Genomic DNA, 22,960 nt, shown 5'->3' on the forward strand with positions numbered 1-22,960 from the left:
TTCTTTTGTCATCTTTTATTTCTATTTCAAGGCAGAAAGTTAATTCCATTAATTGCTTCTATTGAAACACGTAAAGTGGGTTTTTGTGGACGTCGCATAAATACTGTCGTACAAAGTATGAACCGATTAGTCGCACAAAGCTTTCAGAACTGATTAACATTTTTGAATCAGCGACATAACAAAGTATAAAGAATCAACTAAAGAGTCAACTACGTCAAGTGGAGGTCAAAACAACGACGTACGTCCAGAAAGATGGCAGGCTTTCTGTTGTGCGCAGTGCGCTTTCTATTTTTATTATTTATTAATTTCATTCTTATATTCTCTTGTTCCGCAAACAAGCCAATACAAAATGTACCGGAGCCGTTAATTCAAAGTGCCTTGAATTCTTTGAACGAAGATTCTCCGACCCATCATACGTACAAGGGTGGTAACCTGATTAGCGCACAGAGATTGGTATGTTTTATACATTTTCTAATGAATAAAACGTTGTAATCAATAACGATAAAAATTTTTGCGATCAATTACATTTCCTATAACACACAAACACAAAATTGTTACTTGTGTTTCTTTGTTTTTCAGAATTTGTCACCATATATAATATATAGGCTTACGTTTGATTTGACTCCCATATGTAAGGAAGCATTGGAACCTTGCCCTAGAGAAGCATGTACTGTCGAAGTAAAACAACACGAACAGGGAGACATAATTGTTTTACGAGAATCTATACAATGTATGTATTTGTATCCTCAATCAACACAACACGATTCGCTACAAGGACAAGAAAATACTCAAGAACAAGAGATTACTGAAAATGTAGACAAACAAATCGTTAGTAACCAAAGTGTCGAACTAGATCATGAAATTCAGAAGACCGGAGATCATAATGATAGACCGTTTATAGCTATGAGGGCTTCTACTCCCAATTATTGTCCAGGATGTCCGTACGAACTAAACCCAAATTTACCTGGATTAGTTGCATTTGGAGAACAAGTTGCAAAATTGATGGATGAATCGATGCCAAATGACTTTAAACACAAAATGATTGATGTTATTAAAGTAACGCGGGTTGTACCAATTTCGTCTAACGTAATACGATATCAACTATTATTACGCATGGGGGAAACCGATTGTTTAAAAAATGCGATAGATCAGTCTGAATGCTCTGTGCAAGGAAATCGTCCTATTAATATATGCTTAGTAACGTTTGAAGAACAACCTTGGCAACAATCTAGTCGTGTAATAACAAAGAAGGATTGTATTTTAGATAATATTATTGAAATTGAACGTAATAGTAGTTTGCCTTCAATGTTAAATGCAGAAGCACTTGTAACACCTGCATCTAACAAAGAAGAAATGAATTTTGAAAAGTTTGAGGCTTTAAAAAACTTAAGGGATATTCTTAATAATTATACTTATACTACAACTGTAAAATTGGAAGAGCAGCAGCAATCAGAAATAACGGAACGCGCTATTGTAAAGGTTTACATAAACAACAGCAATGATGATACAAAACCTCAAGGATTTGAAGATAAGGCTAAAGAATTTAATGAATTTCTAAAAGATTTTAATTTACCTACAAGGGAAGCTAAATCAAATCCAGAAATAAACAAAGAAGAAGTTAAAGAAGATATAATTTTGCCAAAAAAAGTATCCATAGATTCTACAACCAACGAATCACGTGAATTATATAGGAACAAAAGACAAACTAGACTTGTTGGTGCACCTGCTATCCAAAATATCAGTGATCCTGAAATACAGGAATATGTTAACAAAGCATTGCAGAAATTTTCAGAAAATTCTGAAGGTACAAATGAGCCTATGGTAGTAGAAATCACGCAGGCTTCAAAACAAATAGTGTCAGGGAGTTTATATAAAATTACAGCTAAATTGGGCACAAGTACTTGTCCAAAGGGTACTACAAATAATTGTCAGTTAAAAGAAGGAAGTGAAATCAAGGAATGTTTGTTTTCGATATGGTCGCGGCCATGGTTAGATAATGGGTCTCCAGAAATTACAATCAATTGTAATTTAAACAGAACAAAGCGGTCCTTACGGGGTAATCGATATAGTCAAAAAATGTTGGAAATAGCTGAAGATATCAAAGGCGAAACTATGTTTGAAAATTTCATTAAAGAATATGGTAAAACATATGATTCGGCTAAAATGAAACAACATCGTTTCAAAATTTTTAAAAAGAATCTAAAAATTATCGAAGAATTACAAAGTTCCGAACAAGGAACAGCCAAGTATGGCGTTACGATGTTCGCAGATTTAACACCTAAAGAATTTAAAGCACGTTACTTAGGTTTTCGACCAGAGCTGAGGCATGAAAATGATATACCTTTCTCAGAGGCTGAGATACCAGACGTTGATTTGCCACCGAAATTCGATTGGCGCGATCATGGCGCGGTTACACCTGTTAAAAATCAGGGTCAATGTGGATCGTGTTGGGCATTTTCAGTTACAGGGAATATAGAAGGACAGTATGCAATTCGACACAAAAAATTGTTATCATTGTCTGAACAAGAACTAGTAGATTGTGATTCATTGGACGAAGGATGCAACGGTGGTTATATGTATAATGCTTACAGAAGCATAGAAAGATTAGGCGGTCTTGAATTGGAAACGGATTATCCGTACGATGCCAAAACGGAAAAGTGCCACTTCATTAAAAATAAATCTATGGTACAAATAGACTCGGCTGTTAATATTACATCGAACGAAACAAAAATGGCACAATGGCTAGTAACGAACGGTCCCATTTCTGTTGCTATTAACGCCAATGCCATGCAATTTTATATAAGCGGTGTTTCGCATCCATTCAAGTTTTTATGTAACCCCAATTCTTTAGATCACGGCGTTCTAATTGTGGGATATGCTACGAGCAGTATGTGTTATACTTTTTGAATCTAATTACACCAATTTCTATATCGTGTATATAAAGTATTTTGTTTTTTCTTTTTACAGAGTATCCCATATTCAAGAAAACATTACCATACTGGATAATAAAGAATAGTTGGGGCCCAAAATGGGGCGAACAAGGCTATTATAGAGTATTTAGAGGAGACGGTACCTGCGGAATTAATCAAATGGCTTCAAGTGCTATAATTGCAAACTAAAGTTATTCGTAAAACTAATGTCTTTCATAATAATATTCAACTTGTATTGAATAAAATATTTTTTGTTACTAATGCAATATGCATATTATATAAATTTTGTCGCTTAGATTACAGAGAATTTTGTACGATATTTCTAATTAACAACAAATGCTCTATTTCGTATGCCAAGTCGCAAGCTCGCAATAGTTCCATGATTATAATTATATAGAGAATTGTACTAATAATGTTTTCATGATAAAAAGAAGTGCTTGTTACAATATTTTTGTATTTTTATATTCTATTCTTATCCTGAAATCCAACACTTAATTTTTATTCAATTGTATAAACAATTAAACAACGCTGGGAATCTAGTACCAAACACTTATCAAACATTACTTATTGACAAATTATGTGAATTAAAACATTAATTCACAATGTAATTTAAAATTATATTTTCTTATTTTGACAATCACAAATATATTACCTTAAAATTCTAAATTAATATAAACGAGATACACTATCATCATCAGAACTGTTTGCATATTTATAAATGTCATTTATTGCAAATTATAAAAATGTCCACATGGGAATAATGTACTTAATGTACATGACCTCTGTACCGATTTATGACTGAATTCGGATCCCAGTTACAAATGTGAAATTACAGCATAGAAAATAATATGTGCATCTGTGAACTTAAGAATTTAATAGGGCACCAACGATCATGCTTTCTCTATAACTATCATGTTATAGAAACGTAATCGCGTTTCTCGATTCACACGTTACCAAAACTGTATCGACAAATGTTAACAATATTTATTCCGTGGATATCTCACAAAATACGCTCACGTAGCATTTCTGGGGCATCCAAATATCTATTCTCTCAATGGTATATATTTGAAACACTCTGTGTGTATGTACGGTGTGTTTTAAAACGATGGGACACGTCGAAACGCAAATTTCTTGTGCGAAGAGAAATCGACAAGTTCTTTGCCATTTTGTAATTCGAAATTTTATTTTTAAAAATATAACCAGTTAAAGCTTTTATGTACACAAAGTAAAGGTATGCAGGTACCAGATTCGAGCTTCGGACAACCAAAGTGCTCCTTCAAGACTGATCGGAATTGTTTCACCTAAGATTTTATGAGAAACGCCGGTGTTTGACACCAGCCCGACTTGAGTACTCGTACCTACACTCCTGAGAACGTTATAGGTACATGTTTCTTACGCGCATGCGCGTACATGACGGACAGGTAGTTGCGCGACAATACAAGCACGTACTCGCACATGAAAAACACGTCCATGGCGTTATTGCAAGTGAAACCTTGAACTATTTCTATTTAGAAAATGAAACCTCAGATTACAAAATGATACAAGATTTTCCAATTTCTCTTTACATAATTCTACTTGTCCCACTGTTTTATACACTATTATAAACTAAGTACGCGCAGAAAAGAGAACAGTTATTCCGAGTTAAGGGCAACATTTACAAACTGCTGATCTCCCGTTAAAGAAATAAGACGTCATGGAACAAAATATTAAAAATTGTGAATATGTTTTATCATGTAAAGTCAATGCATGCTTGCGAATGCAGAACATAGCATACTTCGATTTCGTACTGTATGGCAATTTTTGTCAACTACGTGTTTCGTGTTACAACTGTAATAATATATTCGTCAACAGTCGTAAATTTATTAGTATTTCCTGTACGGCTATATCACTTAGAAATACATTAAGACAGAACTGCATGCAAAAACATCGGTTGTTGTATCGAACGAAAATATCCGCCCATGTATAGCATTAGGATTCGTGTCAGGTCACTGATGTGTCATTAAAACTGTAAAGAATTTCATTTCTTTTTGTTGCCAATCATCCTCGAACGAAAGAAGAATAAAGATTATAAAATGTACAGTAGACACAGTAACGCAACGAAAGCTGGTACAGGAAAAACATCGTATATATCCACTAATAGTAATTGTAAGATCCCCATTGATTATATGGTCCGTACGCTTGCGGTCCACCTTGTCCGTATTGCCAATTTTGATAATTTGCATAATTAGGATCGGATGGAGGCGGATATTGTTGATAACCCTGTTGATATCCACCTTGGCCACCGTACTGGCCACCCTGAAATTGTTGTTGTGATTGATAAGGTCCACTTGGGCCGCTGCTATATTGATAAGATGACTGCGAGCTGACAGAAGGCGGTGGTGGTATATTCGATTGATCACCAATTTTCACTTTCTTTGGAGGGGAAGTATCTCTGTGAAACGTAGAATTTAAGTAATTTAGTGGATCTTATGATTTTGCACATAGATACTTACGTTTTAGTATCGTCGCTTTTCGTCTTCTTCCGTTCTTTTGCCTGTTTAATACATTTTTGGAATTGCTCGTGCGCTTTCAATACTTGTCGAATATCGGGACTAAAATCCTCAAGAAATTCTACTTTACGTTGCGCAAAAAGTACTCTCTGTTCAAGATCGGCGTGCTCTCGTTCTATGAACATATCCATGTACCCTATAATTTCTTGTGTATCAACAGGGGCTCTTTGCATTCCCAAGTCAATCAATTGTAGGTAAAGTCGAGGATTATCTTTGTCTTTTTCTGTAGCCTAAAAATAATATATAGTATATATGTATAACATAATAATTTATGTTTAAAATAAATAAGATTTAACGGTTAAACATATCAGATAGTATCATTGATGTACCTTCAGTAGTACTTTAATTGCCTTGTCCACATCATTTTTTACTTTGCATAGAAATCGCGCGTACTTTACAGCGATGTTATTTGCGATAGTTCTATTTTTACTGTTACTTATATAATTTTCGTATAATGCACACGCTTTATCCAAGTCCCCTCTTCTACGTTCCAAATTTATTCGTCGATATGCCACTTGTAACATATTTGGTAATACGTTATCAATGTTTTCAAGTATGCTTGCCGCTTTCTCGAAATTATCCTGACCTTCTTCGAAGGTTGCCCATTGGAGATGCAAATTTGGTTTCTTTGGATGATGCACCATGCAAGCTCTAGAATATACATCTCTAATTTTGTCCACGTTATCGCCCTTCAAAGATTCCAAATAACGAACAAACTACGGGGGGAAAAATATAAAAATATATTTATTTAATATCAGTATGTTTCTCTTCTCGTTAAAGGCAATAAGTAAAGCAGTGTTATTATCGACTTACTCGCATCCAAAATTCATCGTATAAAGCACACGCTATCAAACACCTTTCAAATAAAATGATTATTCGGTTCTGATCTTTTTGTTCAATTTCAAAATCTAGGTATTCCTTCCAGTTTTTCAACTGACATCGTTCCAAAGGTTTCACGTGGAAATATGGCCTTTTGATCTATTAATAAAAATCGAGAAATAAGCACTGATATAAAAGGGGAGTACATCGAGCAGATTGTGTTTATATACTTACACCTTCTTCGTATGACCATCTTGCAGCAACTGCATTAATATTGGCTTTGTGCATTTTACGTCTACTGCTAATAATTTTTTCTCTGATAGCACGTGTCTCTTCATCGGTAGGTGGAAGTTCGTGCGGTGGAGGTTCTTCTCCAGGCGGTGCATCGTCTGCTGCAGAAGTAGACGTATTGTCATCTGATTTCAAAAGCGCTTTCACTTCGGCGCGCAATGCAAGAAAATCATCAACGCTTAAAATACGATTTGGTAAGTTCGAAGAAACGAACTCTTGAAATGCATCGAAGTGGGAGATATAGCCAAGAGTAGGCGTACATAATAAGCGGTCATACAGAGCTGTTACTTTGCTAAGACGTTTGCCTTCCAACTCCCATTTTATGTAACTTTCCCAAAGACGATCAGATCTGAGAAATGAAAAATATTTCTATCTCTATAAATATTCGATTACGATAAAACAATTTCACACATTAAGTTGAACGTAATTCAGACCTAAATTCAAGACCACATGCTTGAATAGCTCTTTCGTATTGTTCTCGAAGCTTTTCTTCATCCTTTTCGTAGACAGTTTTGCAATGGTTGATGTAATGTAGCCAAAGATCCACACTGAGCGAAATAGCTTTCAAACCTTGGTCGAATACCTGTAGTAATGATTTACAATCACATTTAGAACAGTTTACAACTGATTGGGCTGGTGGCGGGTAGACTTATACCTATTTCTTTTTTCTTTTCTTTTTTTTTTTTAGCTTTCGTTAAGCATTACGGTTTTTTAGCAACGTATACTCACATATCGTACGCGTACTGTAAATAAAGAGATTTATTTAACACAGAGATTGCAGAGCATTGTGCATTCACCTTAAAATCAAGGAGTGTTCCAATCTGGGTGCCTCTGTGTCTTCCGCCACTTTTTCTTGCTCCCTCTCTGGCACGTTCACGTCCTAAGTCTTTGTTTCTGACTTTGATTTAACACCCAACCCAATCTTACTTACATTAAGTAAGGTACCGCATCTTATGCTTAAGTTACAATACTTTCTGTAGTAAGCTATGTGTACAAATGCTTACAGTAAATATTACACACAATTTTGCACGATAAATATCGCAAATTGAAACAACTAGCCTTCGCTTGACTTACGTATCATACGTAGAATATCAGTATAACGGTATAAGTAAAACATTAATATTCGCAATAATATTGTATATATCGCAGAATAATTAATTAACTAGCTATTTGGTAAACGGAGAGAGTCGTATAGGTGCCGCAAGACGTGCTAGGCTGTTGGAAGGGAAAACCATATTTACGTGCGTGCACACTGCCCACGCGTCTTCCTAACTCGAGCTATTTTCATTAGATTGCGTTAATTAAATGATATAATGAGAGGTAGCCTAATGAATGTGGTAAACGAGTGGACTCACCCTTTGGACATTTTCGGGGTTGCCCTTCTTCTTCTCGTAATCAGCAAACTTTCTCCAGTAACCGTAGCAATATGGATAACGCTCCAAAAATTTGGTATAAGCTTCGCGAGCAGCCTCTGCGTCATTCTACAGGAATACAAACAATTTATATATTTGCTGTATGTAACTTTATGTAGTTTTCATAATTCTCAACTTACTTCTTGATCGACATATTGAAGAAGGTATGTCCATCCTGTGAAATCCGATGGATCCTCGTTAACAGCTTTCCAATATTTTTCTAACTCTGGCAACGTCTTTTTCTTTGGCGATGCTGGTTTAGCTTCTTGCTTACTGTCCCCAGTGTCTGCTTCGGCCGAGAGTGCCACTTTTTTTGCTGGCGTTTCATCATTATTTTCAGATGTTGGCGAACTAGGATCATACTCTCCTTCTGCATTTAACTTGCGTTTATCTGTAAAAGAAACGGTATTATATAAAATAAATGTATCCTAACGGAAAACGTGTCTCAAACAGTTCAAAAATAGCTCTAGATACGTACTTCCACCTTCCGTTTTGCTTTTTTTTTCCGGAGTTTTGCTCATTGCCTTCGTTCCACTTTTTTTCTTCTTTTCACTATCTGGCGGTAATTCGTCCTCAGAAACAGACTCAGTTTCTCCCAAATCCGCAGGAGCTGCTGCTGGTAATTCTTCGTCAGATACTGCTTCTGTCTCAGGCTCCTACAAGAAAAAAATTAAATATTACAAATTGCTCCGATCGTTCATTATTTACGAAATTAATACAACATACCTTTGCTGCAGCTTCAGTAGGTAATTCATCTTCGGACACAGCTTCTGTGTCAGGTTCCGTTTTCTTCATAGTATTTTCAGGCGAGCATTCTACATCTGTATTTGTCAACTCTGTCACTTCCATTAATTCTGTCATTTCTGTATCAGTTGCAATCTTTCCTGTTACGCTCTCTGTAACTTCTTGTGCTTCTTGTTGGCAATCATCTACTTCCATAACTTCGATTCCAGTACCTTCATTTATAACAGTTTCAGATTCAATTTCCTCTGTCTCTAAAATCTCTGTTACTTGTGTTATAGTTTCCCCATCGTCGTTTATGACTTCGTGAAAATCTATTAACACATGTTGATTTGTATCGTCGTTACTCGTGTCTTGTCCTTCCATATCTACTTGTTCCCGTTCGCTTAAAATATCAACTTTATCCATACTACTCTCTTCTATGATCATATGATCCGACACAGTATCAGAATGAACCTAATAAAGAATACTTTATACATTAAGATATACATGGTATAATATAAGCTTGTATCATTGTATGCACATTACTAACAATCTGAGTCACAGATGCATCTAGATCAGGTACATTTTCTTGTTCCTCTGCTATTTGTATATTTTGATTCATATTGATTTCATGAACAGTTGTATCGCCGGAGTCTTCCAATTCCAAGTGCAACATAGTCGATTCGTCTTCTGCGTGCTGTTCAATAATAATGTCACCAAATCTTTGTACACCATTCTCTGGAATGCTTTCCACAACGACTGCCTCTTGCAATATAGGTTCTTCCTCCTAAAAAAATTACAAGAACTAACGTATTACCAATGTATATTGGAAATCATGTGCTTCGACGATTACGAAAACTATCTATAGCCTTACGCACCTCGACCTCTTCGATTTCTTGCATTTTTTTCGGAGAACGTGTTGCCCTTGCCAGAAGTTTCTTTACGGGGGATTTCTTCGCCACGACAGCAGTTTTACGCGTACGACCAGATCGTGTACGCCGTACTAGAAACACGAAAGGCAAAAGGCGAATATATTAAAAAATGAAACAGAATATTTACACATTAAATGCGTGTACGAGACGCCATTCGTTTAATGGCGGTTTGCGGGCCTTCGGCGAGCCGCCGGGTCTATCGGTATGTCTATGCCACTTTTACACGAACACATAATATAGTCGACGGAGAATTACAGTTGCAAAACGTTAAACTATATTTCTTTCAAAAATATTATCTTCTTACCAGGTTCATTTAAAGTGATCTCGCTTTCATCACCACTTGCGGACGACATCTTGCTTCGATGCAATCTCTGGAATGTAAAACGCAGAACTGAGGAAGAAAATGGCGGCATCGTATCGGTAGGCCATCTGTAAGATACTTATGAACTAACGTAACACAATTGATAAAGACGCGAAACTGGTTTATCGTCGATCGACAAAAATCCATACCGTATCCAAAACCAGAGAAAGATATAATGCATTTTCGTATCACCACAGACGAGGTATAGAATAGACGTTGCAGATAATGCTTTTTCGTCTCACGAATTGGGAACTCGCGATGTCCCTTACCATTTTCGTGTCACTTCCAACGTTATCCAACGTGAAAACGGGTCTTTACGGAAACCGCGGAATTTGATCAACTTGATTGGTTCTTTGAATTCAATAAACTTATCTTCTTCATAAAATTAATACTGAACTTCCGTTGGCTTCCCTCTCTAATAGATGCATCTGATGCATGTGCATATATATGTATATGTCAAATCGGTAAAACGCAAAACCACGTAGAACTCCGACGACGAGCTTTTTTATCAGTGAGTATCGAAAGTTTTTTTTATTATTTTTAGTCCCATTCTCCAATTATCATCTGTCATTATAAATGTATGTTTGTAAAAAGTTTGTAAAGTCTTTCGATAACTTTTATCGTCGATACATTTTTATCTCTGGACGCGATATAAATTATGTTTGATATTATGCACATGTGTGCGTACATCTAAACAAAAAAATTGGACCGTGAATCCGTTACGGAGAAAGCCAAGTCCAAGAACGTAATTATGAATGAATGTGCAACGTGTTTCGTGGTCTAAAATTATTAAAAATTCTTGGAGGATAGGACATCAAAATACACGCATGTGCAAGGAAATATCACTAAAGAGCGCAAGTGCACAGAATAATCTATCTTGTGTGAGTATATGCTGGAGTGCATTAATTACCAGTTTCTTTATGAATATGTTTTTGTATACGTGATTTTGTAAAACAGTACTCGTCGATGTTTGTAGTTCGATATTATTATAGTACATACATCGATGTTCCAAGTCCCACGTTAATCAAAACAAGCGATGCTGAAAGAAACCACGAACCGCTCGATTTCAGTTGCAATTCGCCAATTCCGAGCATTTCGGAATTCCGAGGCATCCCGTTCTTTACTGAGAGCAACTGATTCGAACAGTGCGATTATTATCGTTAGAAAGAATTGCTCGTCGAGATTCTGAAACATTTTTTAAAAGAAAAAGATAAAAAAAAATAGTGTCCGGTTATTAAAATACTGTCTTTTTTCCAATGGTCACGCAACGTCTGGAATGTCGAAATGTTTAGCTCGAATTACCTTTGACGGTAATAAGTGCGGTAATTCGTACAATACGAATTCGAAAATTTTACGATAGGAGATGTCTTACAGCGATGGCGGTCGTCCAATCCGAAAATTCGGCACCAAGTCGCCGAAAAAGCTTTGCGTGACCAAGAATGAAAATAGCGATAAAACTACAACCGCTATAAATTACAACAATCATCATCACAATCACTATCATCATAGCCATCGCTTTCTCGACACCCCTCAACCGTCGGTACACAAGCGTAATCTATATATTGTTTCTTTCCCCTTGATACTGCTCTTCAACGTTCTGAGAACACTTCTTTATCAATTATTTGTGGTATTTAAGTATTTGTATACATCTACATCTCAGCTGATTCAACGAAGGCAAGCTTCCAAGCAAACCTGCCAATTGGAGATCGTAGTTGGTCAAAAGTCTACAGAAAGCTTGAATAATAATTTACATAATTCTGGACAAATTGAGAACAAAGGAATGTCTCAAGTACCTAGAAGACCTATTGGTCCTGGTCCTGGGGATCCTCTGCTCGCGAAACAAAAACATCATCATTGTAGAGCTTTTGAATTCATCAGTAAGGCACTTAAAATTGACGAGGATAACGAAGGTACCGTGTCAATACATTATGTATGTTAGGTTTAATTAAAGAAACCTCATGTATGAAAATCAAACTCAAACAATGTTGAAGTAATTGTGATATTTTTAATATTTTCTTTTAATCGTTTTATTAGGTCAAAAAGAAATGGCAATTGAACTTTATAAAAAAGGAATTGGAGAATTAGAAAAAGGAATAGCTATAGAATGCACCGGTGGTCGCGGAGAAGTTTGGGAACATGCTCAAAGGCTTCATGATAAAATGCGCATGAATTTAGTAATGGCAAAGGACAGACTTGACTTTCTTGGTTTGTAGCCATATATCTTTAATCAATGTCACGTTTCTTGAGCTGTTCCTATCATATGTAAAATAAAAGCACAGTTTGCATTTAATATTATTAATACATTAATATCGTGCTTTGATAAAGTTATGATAACAGCTTAAGGGATAACACGATAATAGTGTATTTAGCATGCTCATGTGTTAATTGTCTATAATGTTTACGTGTATGTGTGCGCGCGTGTATGTATCTATGTACGAATGTATATATGCGTGTATGCATGCGCGCGTTATACCTTCATTTGATAAGTTTATTTTTGGCACAATATGGTTTTTCATAAGTGGTGCAAATACTTATGTATAAATGAGTAGCCAAACTTTTTATAGCAGCATTTCTAATAGCCGTCAAAGCGCTCATTCCATACTTTGATATTAGTTAAATAGTTTAAAATTCTGACAAATTTAAGAAATTCTACGAGTACAATCCGTATTTAGCTATTTAGCCTACTGCAGCATGGCAGAGAATGTTTTTCCTTTTTGTAGCGAGTGTGTGTGAGCTGAAAAAGATGGATATCTCCGGTGAATATCGTGCCCCTGGAAATAAAGTGGACGACGAACATCCAGGAAAGAATCTGAGGGCCCGACGCAATATACACACATTACAAACAGCACGTTCTTCCTTAAACACTAATCATACAAAAAACACAAACAGTACACAGACAGTGAACATAGGACAGAATACATGTACCCAAATTCCCAAGTTAAGGCCACGTTCACCAAAAAACTATTGTGCCCATTCTGAAGGTACTGTTTGTCTGAAGTTCTGGGCTTACATGCAAACTGTAATTGTAAATTTATTCATATGATATTTATAATAGTTGCTTCCCTAATAATGTTATTTTTATTCCATTGATATATGCATTTAATCTATTTTCTGACATAGTCAAAAAGTAGTAAATGTAGTCATGTTTGTTATATTGACTATTACAATTATAGTAGCTTCGCTATATCGTAGTAATGTAGTATAGTATTTATTTAAATAAAACTTTTAGTATGGTAAGATTATACATATGTATATAACTAAAATAAGTATGCGTATGTGGTAATGAATTAATTAGAAGGGAAGATTAGTCAAAATGCATGAATGTATGCATTGTACAAAGATTGCAAATTTTAGTTGAAAAAAAAAAAAATATATATATATATACTTTACTTACTTTAACACGTTATATTCAGTGTTTAAATATGGCACCAAAGCGTTTAATATGTATATATGGATTCTTAATAATAACATACTAAGACTTATGAGACATTAATAATGTAACATATTTTTACTGCTATCTATATTATTATGAATAATGCATAAAAAATTTCTTATAAGAATTTCAATTATATTAATATAATTTTTTGCTTCAATGTATTTGTCTTGTACTTTATTCTTTGCAATAGTTTGTCCATATATTAGATTTATTCAGAATTTGCATTCATGTATATTTTTATTTCTGTATTTTCACTTTTTATATCTTACTTATTCTATGATATTGTTATAGCATCTGGAAGGAAGCTATCTGTTCCTGGAAAAAGAGTGGGTACAACTATCAGCAAGAGTCAAACATTACCACGCAGTATGGGACGTTCAACGCCAGTTCAGTCATGTCATAGAGTTACACCTCTTAAACCAACGTCTACACCACCCTCTGTGAAAAGACAATTGTCTGTACCTGGAAGTGGATCACCTATAAGGAGACCAGGCACACCTACAGCAACAAACAGTAACAGAGGTACACCTACAAGAAAAGTACCTATTTTAAAGGGTGTGGATCCAAAACTTGCGCAAGTTATTCTTGATGAAATTTTGGAAGGAGGAACAGCAGTACATTGGGAAGACATAGCTGGTCAAGAGGTTTGCAAACATTACGTTCTTATATTATCATGTAAAGAGAGAAAGTATATAGACATCGTATATAAATTCATATTCTTTATATCTTGATTATGTAGACTGCAAAACAAGCACTGCAGGAAATGGTGATTTTACCTTCGCTGAGACCAGAATTATTTACTGGTCTGCGAACACCTGCAAGAGGGTTATTGTTATTTGGTCCACCAGGAAATGGAAAAACATTACTTGCACGTGCTGTAGCTACCCAATGTAATGCTACATTTTTTTCAATATCTGCCGCTAGTCTTACATCAAAGTATGTTGGGGAAGGGGAAAAATTAGTAAGAGCTCTTTTTGCTATAGCAAGAGAGTTACAGCCATCTGTGATCTTTATCGACGAAGTGGATTCATTATTAAGTGAACGCAGAGATAATGAGCATGAAGCCTCAAGGTAGTGTTTTCTAGAATTAAAATTTCCATAAAATAACTGTCATTTGTTTAATTAATAATTATCATCTAGGCGATTGAAAACAGAATTTTTAGTTGAATTTGATGGTTTACCGTGTAATCCGGAAGAACGGGTACTCGTTATGGCTGCTACAAATAGACCTCAAGAATTAGACGAAGCTGCTTTAAGAAGATTTTCAAAACGAGTGTATGTTACGTTGCCGGATTTACGAACAAGAATCATGTTGCTAAAACGACTTTTAGCTAAACACAATGATCCACTTACGCAAGAAGAATTAAATGAAATGGCACTTTTAACCGAAGGCTATTCTGGAAGCGATTTAACGGGATTAGCAAAAGATGCAGCGCTTGGCCCTATCAGAGGTAAATTAAAATTTGTTCGTCTTTCTCCTTTAATGTATTGTACTTCTTACTTTGTATTTAGTTAAGCCAACAGACTGAATGGATATTAGAACTTTGACCAGACAGTCTAATGAATAGATCGTTTGTACAGTATATGTAAAAGATGTTGTGTGTTAATATTACACAGAGCTCAATCCAGATCAAGTAAAGGAATTGGATCTTAATTCCGTGCGTAACATCACAATGCAAGATTTTCGTGATTCACTTAAAAGAATTCGTAGATCAGTGTCACCTGCAAGTTTGGCTGCTTACGAAAAATGGAGTTTCGAATATGGCGACGTAAGTCTATGATTTTTAAGAATTAGCTGAAGCTCGATAATTAAAAGTAAATAACATTGGATTATTGACTAATCCAAGATGAAAACCAAGAATATAAACGAACTGTAATGGCGAAAAATACTACAAAAGTGACTTTCTGCGATATTAATTATTACAGAATGTAAATACAACAGCTTTTACATTTTCTAAGCTAATTTATAAATGATAGCATCTATATATAAAAAGAAATGTTATGATAAGCGAAAGGCACTCTTGCTAAGTACTGTTTTTTAAATCATATTACAGTTGTAATATTAACAGCTTTATACCGCATATATATAATACATTTCATACTCCATCCAGTAATCAGGTATCATAGATTTAAGTTTCACTATAGCAGTGTTGATATTAGAATTCCAATATCTGTAGTTATACAATCTACTTTCTGCACTGTTAATATCATTCCTTTATAGACTTTTGTAATTTTTTTTATTTACATTTTCATTAATAACAAGCTTTAATTCTGTTAAATTACAATTTATTTTTTGTTAATGAAGTATGTATCTAGGGATATTATTTATTATAATATCACTAAGAAGGTACAAACCTACTATTAACAAATATGATATGCACTTTTATAACAAAATGAAAAATGTAAATATTTAATTACTAATCGAGCACAATTAAGTTGAACAGTATTGGTAGAAAGACTGCATTTGCACATGAAACTGCACACGTCCAATCAGATAATAAAACAATTAATGTAATTGGGAATAAACGATTTAGTTATCGTCGTAGTCAAATTATGGGATAAGCATAAAACTTAATAGAAATTTCATGGTGTCTTGTATAAGCACCTATTGAAAATGAAATACAAGTAGAATTGTTTTTGGCACATAGATAAGTCTTGTAAAAACAAGACACTGCACATCATTTAACGTATCCAGGAATGATTATTAATCTTGTTATGTTTGATGATATCTAAAATATTCAATTCATAATTGTTGAAATGAAATGATATCAATTAGTCTTTTAACAGGGAGCATCATACGTATTAGACTGTGCATTATGTTCTGACTTGATTAGATTTCTATGAGACAACGAACTGGAAATATACGTGAATTGTATGAAATTAAAAATATTTATTGTCTGTAAGTAAATATTATCAATGAAAAAATAATGTTAATGAAAAAAATATGCTACAAAAAGAAGTTGCATATATAAATGTTTTTTGATATTTATCTATTGCTTCAAATGCTCAAGTAACAGGTGATTGTACTTGTACGATGTACTTACTAATTTAAAAACACATTTAATGCAAAACAGTACTAATAAGCATCAGTGTTTGTGTAGTGATGTTTCATTACGAAATTACTTATAATAGCCTCCCTGACTTTTACGCATATTTATTTGTAAGAAGAAGCGTATGGAACAATGTTTTCCTCAAATAGTAATTTGTTATAATTTATCATTGATGACGTTAATGCAACGAGTTTAAAGCTGCTCTAGTGTGATCAATAGTTAATACTCTTTAATAATAGTATACGCGTAGTAGAATACACATGGCATGTGTTAACAGTTTCCTTTTATTTCTGCCATGCAATTTAATGAAAAAAGAATTGTCTGTTTAATTGTTAGAATTTAATGCGAGTTGTAATTGACGTAGAATCATAAAAGGTATAGAGTATATACATTTACAGCACAAAGTGCACGCCATTCTCTGTGAAAAAAAACGAGTATACAACTGACGGTACAAATAATGCCAAACAAGTTTAATTTCATAGCGATATATCAATTTAAATATGTTAAGTTTGATATGTATTGCTGATTATCGCAAGCAATTGAATTAATCGACAAAAAATTTTAACTCAGTGTTAAATTAATATTGATACTTTCTCTATTTTCCGAGTTCTGATTGCCAACATAATAGGAATAGAAAAAGTACGTTTAATTTCATATACTTTGTCTTTTTGTATCTGCACTGCTCTTTATCTCACTTAAAGTTGCGTTACGTTAAATAATTTCTTATATACATGTAAGTAGAGTGAAAGCATTAACTGAATCTTTTTGACGATCTTGCACAACAGACTGTTATCAATATGGGTATATATCAATTTACAACCCTGGCCTTCCATATTAAAACCATGCTCAGCCTCGATTAAGTTATTTTGCTACTTTTATAATAACTCGTAATAGGAAATTTTTTAAGAATATAAGCTGAATAATCGCGAAAACATCAATGAATGCTACTTAAACTAAAATTAATAAAATGTGAATCGATCGTTCGGAAATATTTGCAAACGTTTTGCACAAATTAAGTTTCCTTGCACTTTTTGATTTTTAAAATTAAAATAATTGTTAAAATCCGTGTCACTCGTAAAATGTTATTACAACTAAATAAAAAAAATAACTATATTTTTTTTTTAACGGAATTACTGGTAAAATAATTTAATTTATGAAATATAATTAACAATTGTAGAACATACATTTTCAAAATAATTTACTTTCGATAAATTGCTAAATGAATTATGCTTTGATTAAATGCCAAACTTGTATTTTCCAACAGTATTATAAATTGTTTAAGAAAGTATATTAAATAAAATAGAGATCGTGATCGCAAATTTAAATTTCCGTTAAGCAACATTTATTAATGTAATATTGTACTGGTCTTCTCTCAATGAAACAAAACGCGAATACATATTTAATTAACGTTGATATACTCAGCGGCATCACGAAATTAAATAATAATTTTTTAATGCAATTGAATAGTATAGTATCGCCTACTGTATAGCAATACAAAATATCCTATATAATATTTTGTCGCTCCATGATCGAGAAACGCATGTTTTGTATGTAATAAACTGTATAGTACAAATTGTTCTAGCGCATTTCAATTTTAAAAGGAATGATTACAGCTTCCAAGTGAAAATTAAGTAAATCATTTACAATTTTGTGGTATTATTACATACTCCTTGATTATAATGTTATAATATTCTTAGTTGACATTGTTTACATTTGTGAAAAAGATATGTTGGTTTATATATGATTAGTAGTAATATTTTTTGTACTAAATTCATGCAACAATGCACTTTTTAAATTATATTTCATACAAAAAAATATATAGAATAATTGTGTTACCTTCAATATACGGCACAGATTGTACTTAGCATTAAAAATTTATTATGTCAGAGAATCAGTCAGAATACTGTCTTCTACAAGAGTCATCCAGTCTTAAATATTTTAAATGATTGACAAGATGATTTGTAGAAAAACATATATCTTCAGTTAGCATAAATAATTATTGTAAAAGTATACCGGCTGTAAAATAAAATTACCTTGTATGTACTTAAAAAACGTGTTATATTATTTTTTACATTTAACCAGTTATAAACGAAGGTACTACGTCTCTTATAAATTTAAAAAACCACTTTTGATATTATTTCATAACTTTATATTTTGTAATAACGTGGGCTATGAAATAATACAAAATATTGTGTATTTTAAATATTTATTCCTTTTTTTTTTTTCATTCAAAGGACAATTTGTTTTTATTATAAGATAACATTATCCTAAGCATTTTCAAGGGCTTCACACCCTGCTGTACCTAAATTACTCTTTATATAACATTTTTTTTATGTCTTCCATCGGTTCACTGATTATTATTAATCCATAGACAAGATTTTTTTCTTAAATTGGCTCTCCGTCATTCGATATCACTTATCGCAGTCAATTAATCATTGCTATATTCGACTTTGTGTTTCTCCTGTTATTACATTCAGTACTGACTTTATACAAATTGGTTTCGAAAGGTTTATAGCTTTTTATCGTCGGTGGTGAAGCGAAGTGTCAGTTAGTTTTTTATTCTAATTCACTTTGATTCCTTTACTCCTATCATTACTACACAATTTATTACTGTCATAACAAATTAAATAAATATTTTAGAAACTCGATTTTTTAAAAAAATAATTACAAAGAGGTAAAATTTTTGGGAAAAAAAAAAAAATATTAAAGCTAATTTTACTGAAACTCGTAGAATGAAATTCTATTAGAAGCGTGCAATAAATGTCTACTACATATTAATTGGAAGACACGAAGGTGTAAGTATCGTGCCATGCAATACTTGAAATGTCAAATTATTAAATATCAAGGATGATTGTCAGTCGATATACTGATAGTTATGAAGCAATAAATTCTTGTTATTTTATAGTATGTCTACGGAAACATAATATCATCTTTTAATGTACAAATGAAAAAAAGTAGAACAATAGTGACTCCATCTCTTAGTGGAAGTTTTTATCATTACCATTATATTTAAATTACGTTATAATAATTACACCAAGGTTTACCATTTCTCTGTACAAATGGAGAGGAGTCACTCAAGTGTACGTAACACAATGTGTCCAAATAAGTCAAATTCAACATAAAAACATTTTATTTTTAACACACTTCGTAGAATATTTCCTTTAAAATTCTTTGTAAGAAAGTTTTGTACATTTACCACCGACGATAAATATCACATCACGAAGAAAGTTCATAACTCATTTACCGATTCGCATAGTTTATTTTGTTAAGGGCCCTGCATACGTCAAAGCATGCATTCAAATCTAGCTACATCACAGGCGCCGTCTACCTATACTCTCTATCTTATACTATGTTCAATGTCGTACTTCGTGTTTACCATAAATGAACATTTATCTTTGTCCATTAATGATTTGAAATAAACTAAAAATTGGTAATTGTGGCAAAAAATATTAAAAATATAACAACACAATGGTTGCATACATACGTACACCTTACGCAGCACAACGAATGCAGGGCTCGTCAAGGGGCTGCAACCTTGAGTTCAGAAATATACCTCATTCAACACCATGAATACAAACCGTTTTGGAAAGATTATTCGATCACACTGATGGATTGACTGCTATGATAGATTTGCGTTTTAATTTCTTAATGAGCACTGCAAGTGAACTTGCATTTGTTAAAATGGTATACGTTTCTATTGTTTGGCAAGGGAAACGTATAAAGGAAATATATATTTATGTGTATGTGTGTATATATATGAATATATATCACTTTGAACTTTTGATGGAATAGTTCTTCACAACAAGAGTGATTCAATGTCAGTCAGTGTTGGGACAATCAAATTTAGGAGCTTTCTTTACAATGTAGTACTTCTAGATGAAGTAAAACTGGGAAATTTGTACATATGATGCTGCAGTCAAAATACCAATAAATTTGTTGGAATAGGTATATGACAGAACAGTTTTTGCAAAAGCCCCAGGGGCAAATGTATCATATGTAACAATTAGTTGACGTCAACCAATGATCAATTTCATTGCGTAGGATATTGTGGCATGGTGTATGCTACCATAGGTTGCTGACCTGGTGGCAATGGTGCAGTCGCAGTCGGTGGTGCGGCGGTTGCTTGTGCAGGTTGCCATGTACCTGCACCAGGAGCAGGCATTCGCATACTATTCATATATTGAGCTTGTTGTCCATAATATTGACCATAGTACTGAGCAGGTTGTAAAAACTGACCCTGCATTTGTGGATATCCTTGCGGATACCAATAACTCATTTGCTGACCATATCCATATGCATACTGGCCAGCACCAGCTGTAACCTATCGTACAAAACAACATGTATCTTAATACTTTTTGAATTCATCAAATATAAAACATAAAACAAGTTTAACATCAATTAAAGTATTTCAAAATTCAATGTAATAAATTAAGAAAACAGCATATGCTTGTAAAATATTTGAATAACCTGTTGAGTTTGGTGATTTGCATTAGGACCCACACTGTTTGGATCTCCATTTTCCTTTCCCCAAAAACATTTAACGATGCTACCATTAATTTCTGTATTATGCGTTGATTCTATAGCACGTGTTGCCGCTTCCTTAGTAGTAAATTTAATAAACGCGTATCCCTTGTCTTTAAATACTCTTATGTCTTGAATGGTACCAAATGGAGAAAATGTTTTGGTTATCAGATCGTCCGTAATACCATTCGTGAAACCTCCACAATATACTGTGCAATTGGTTGGACTACTTTGGTTATACACCTATCAACGATATACAAAAACCATAGACACATAGTAATTTGTGCATGTTTCGATTAATAAAATTACATACAAACGTTCCTACACATTACATTCATCTATTTAACAGGAATAAACATTTACATATTTTTTACTAGGAACAAGAACGATCGAATCAATTTGAACAGTCGATGGAAACTTGTGTCATACCTCATCGTAGTTAGGTTTACTATTATTCGAATGTCGTGGCCTCTCAGATCTCGGTGGCGGTGGTTTTCTAGTCGACCAATTTGTCCTGATGCTCCTAGATCCAAGCCACTGACCGTTCATTGCCGCAATCGCTGCTTCAGCTTCAGACTTTTTCACAAAAGATACAAAGGCGTACCCTTTGCTTTTCATAGTTTGCGGATCGCGGACGATCCTACAGTTGCTAATTTCGCCGAACGGCGCGAAAGCTTCTTTCAATGTTTGTGTCTCAATCTCTGGTGACAAATCGCCAACGAATATGTGATGATGATTACTGGTGTCCAACTTCGGCTGATTTCCAGGGCTCGTTGCCCAGTTAACCTTCATTTCCTTATTCAGGAAAGATCGCTTGTTCATGGCGGCTAGTGCCGTAGCCGCGCACTGATGATTCGTGAATTCGACGAAAGCATACGGATCGTTTCCCGGTTCCCGTATTATTTTGCATCCTTTAACGGCACCTATTTGCGAGAAAAGTGCGCACAAAAGTTCCTCCGACACCGAAGCGTCTAAATTACCCACATAGAGCGTTCGTGGATTGCTTTCTTCGCTCATGCTCGCTCTTCTCAGTACCCCCTATGTGTACTTCCTTATTTAACTAATATCCTTACGTCCCTCGGGCTTATATTTACGGTTTACACGTTCAGCGCGTGGTACGTGCATTTACCTGGACCCCAGCATCAGAATTCGGATTTTCTCGCCTTTTCCAAAAGAACACGGACGGTTGAACGCGAAGCTACACCCAGCCTCTACGTCATACTAACATAAAATGGCCGCTTGGCTGCTTCGCCACTTTCTCTTCAATCATCCGAGTAAATGCTCGTATTACGCTAGTTAACTTACGCAAAATGATATTTTTTCTGCGCACTTTCGGGTCTGCTTTACCTACCTACTCTAACGTTCGTCAAATCGACTCGAATAACTTAAAATTTTCACGATTTAAATGCAAAAGAACACGTGTTTTTGTATCATCCGTCGAAGATTTCATAACAGGTAGCGCGAAAACGCTCGTGAATCATTGGCCTATGAAATTCACTAGACAAGAACTTCCTGAAGGTTGCTTTTCATCGAATTTTAATTACGCATCCTAACTACAAAAATGTGATTTTAGTATTACTTTTTATACCCGTGGTTGGTAGTAAATAAATCAGTTAGAAACGTTCGAACCAATAGAAATTTTGTTCGTTGAAAACTGAGCGTAACACATTGAAAACACTACTTAAACGTAACAAATTTGTAAAAAGTTCACGCGTAGTTTTGCTTCTAGATTAATAATTGTGTCCTAAAATTGAACAAATTTATGTACATACATAATTAGTTGATAAAACACAACCATTTATGTAAATAAGCGTGGGAGTATAGAAATATTTTAAATATACTGACTTTATTGTTCGATTTAAAATGGAACGCGCCTACAAATAAATACTACTTTTTAGTTAACATTTATTTCATATAATTATGAAATATTAATTTT

The 22,960-nt window shown here is 34.0% G+C and overlaps 4 protein-coding genes across 9 annotated transcripts; 2 read left to right on the top strand and 2 right to left on the bottom strand.

Annotated features, from left to right (window-relative positions):
* Positions 1–133: 133 nt before the first annotated feature.
* LOC143349972 (uncharacterized) lies at positions 134–3,378 on the top strand. Its single transcript, XM_076781663.1, has 3 exons — positions 134–453; positions 580–2,887; positions 2,968–3,378. Exons 1-3 carry the CDS (start codon positions 253–255, stop codon positions 3,117–3,119), a joined length of 2,661 nt encoding a protein of 886 aa, XP_076637778.1. The 5' UTR covers positions 134–252; the 3' UTR covers positions 3,120–3,378.
* Positions 1,218–10,102, bottom strand: Prp39 (pre-mRNA processing factor 39). The gene is made up of 13 exons (XM_076781662.1): positions 9,961–10,102; positions 9,603–9,727; positions 9,275–9,511; positions 8,728–9,198; positions 8,480–8,657; positions 8,142–8,392; positions 7,945–8,070; positions 7,024–7,172; positions 6,533–6,938; positions 6,293–6,457; positions 5,809–6,195; positions 5,423–5,709; positions 1,218–5,361 (listed from the first exon to the last, which is right to left on the bottom strand). The coding sequence occupies exons 1-13, from the start codon at positions 10,067–10,069 to the stop codon at positions 5,064–5,066; spliced, it is 3,189 nt and encodes a 1,062-aa protein (XP_076637777.1). The 5' UTR covers positions 10,070–10,102; the 3' UTR covers positions 1,218–5,063.
* A 233-nt stretch (positions 10,103–10,335) lies between these two features.
* Spas (spastin) lies at positions 10,336–17,084 on the top strand. Of its 6 annotated transcripts, none has more exons than XM_076781670.1 (8): positions 10,336–10,528; positions 11,654–11,927; positions 12,052–12,222; positions 12,738–12,998; positions 13,745–14,097; positions 14,193–14,524; positions 14,594–14,904; positions 15,071–17,084. In XM_076781670.1, exons 2-8 carry the CDS (start codon positions 11,798–11,800, stop codon positions 15,232–15,234), a joined length of 1,722 nt encoding a protein of 573 aa, XP_076637785.1. In that variant the 5' UTR covers positions 10,336–10,528; positions 11,654–11,797; the 3' UTR covers positions 15,235–17,084. The 6 variants fall into 6 exon arrangements, with proteins under 6 accessions (XP_076637785.1, XP_076637784.1, XP_076637779.1 ...); XM_076781669.1 differs by having other exon boundaries at positions 10,474–10,528; positions 11,678–11,927; XM_076781666.1 differs by lacking the exon at positions 10,336–10,528 and adding an exon at positions 10,603–10,898.
* A 1,608-nt stretch (positions 17,085–18,692) lies between these two features.
* On the bottom strand, positions 18,693–22,465 carry Rox8 (TIA1 cytotoxic granule associated RNA binding protein Rox8). Its single transcript, XM_076781672.1, has 3 exons — positions 21,454–22,465; positions 20,971–21,267; positions 18,693–20,824 (listed from the first exon to the last, which is right to left on the bottom strand). The coding sequence occupies exons 1-3, from the start codon at positions 22,039–22,041 to the stop codon at positions 20,534–20,536; spliced, it is 1,176 nt and encodes a 391-aa protein (XP_076637787.1). The 5' UTR covers positions 22,042–22,465; the 3' UTR covers positions 18,693–20,533.
* Between the last annotated feature and the right edge of the window lie 495 nt (positions 22,466–22,960).

This window comes from Colletes latitarsis, chromosome 14 (assembly GCF_051014445.1).
Source record: "Colletes latitarsis isolate SP2378_abdomen chromosome 14, iyColLati1, whole genome shotgun sequence".
In the NCBI taxonomy this organism is placed as follows: Eukaryota; Metazoa; Arthropoda; class Insecta; order Hymenoptera; family Colletidae; genus Colletes; species Colletes latitarsis.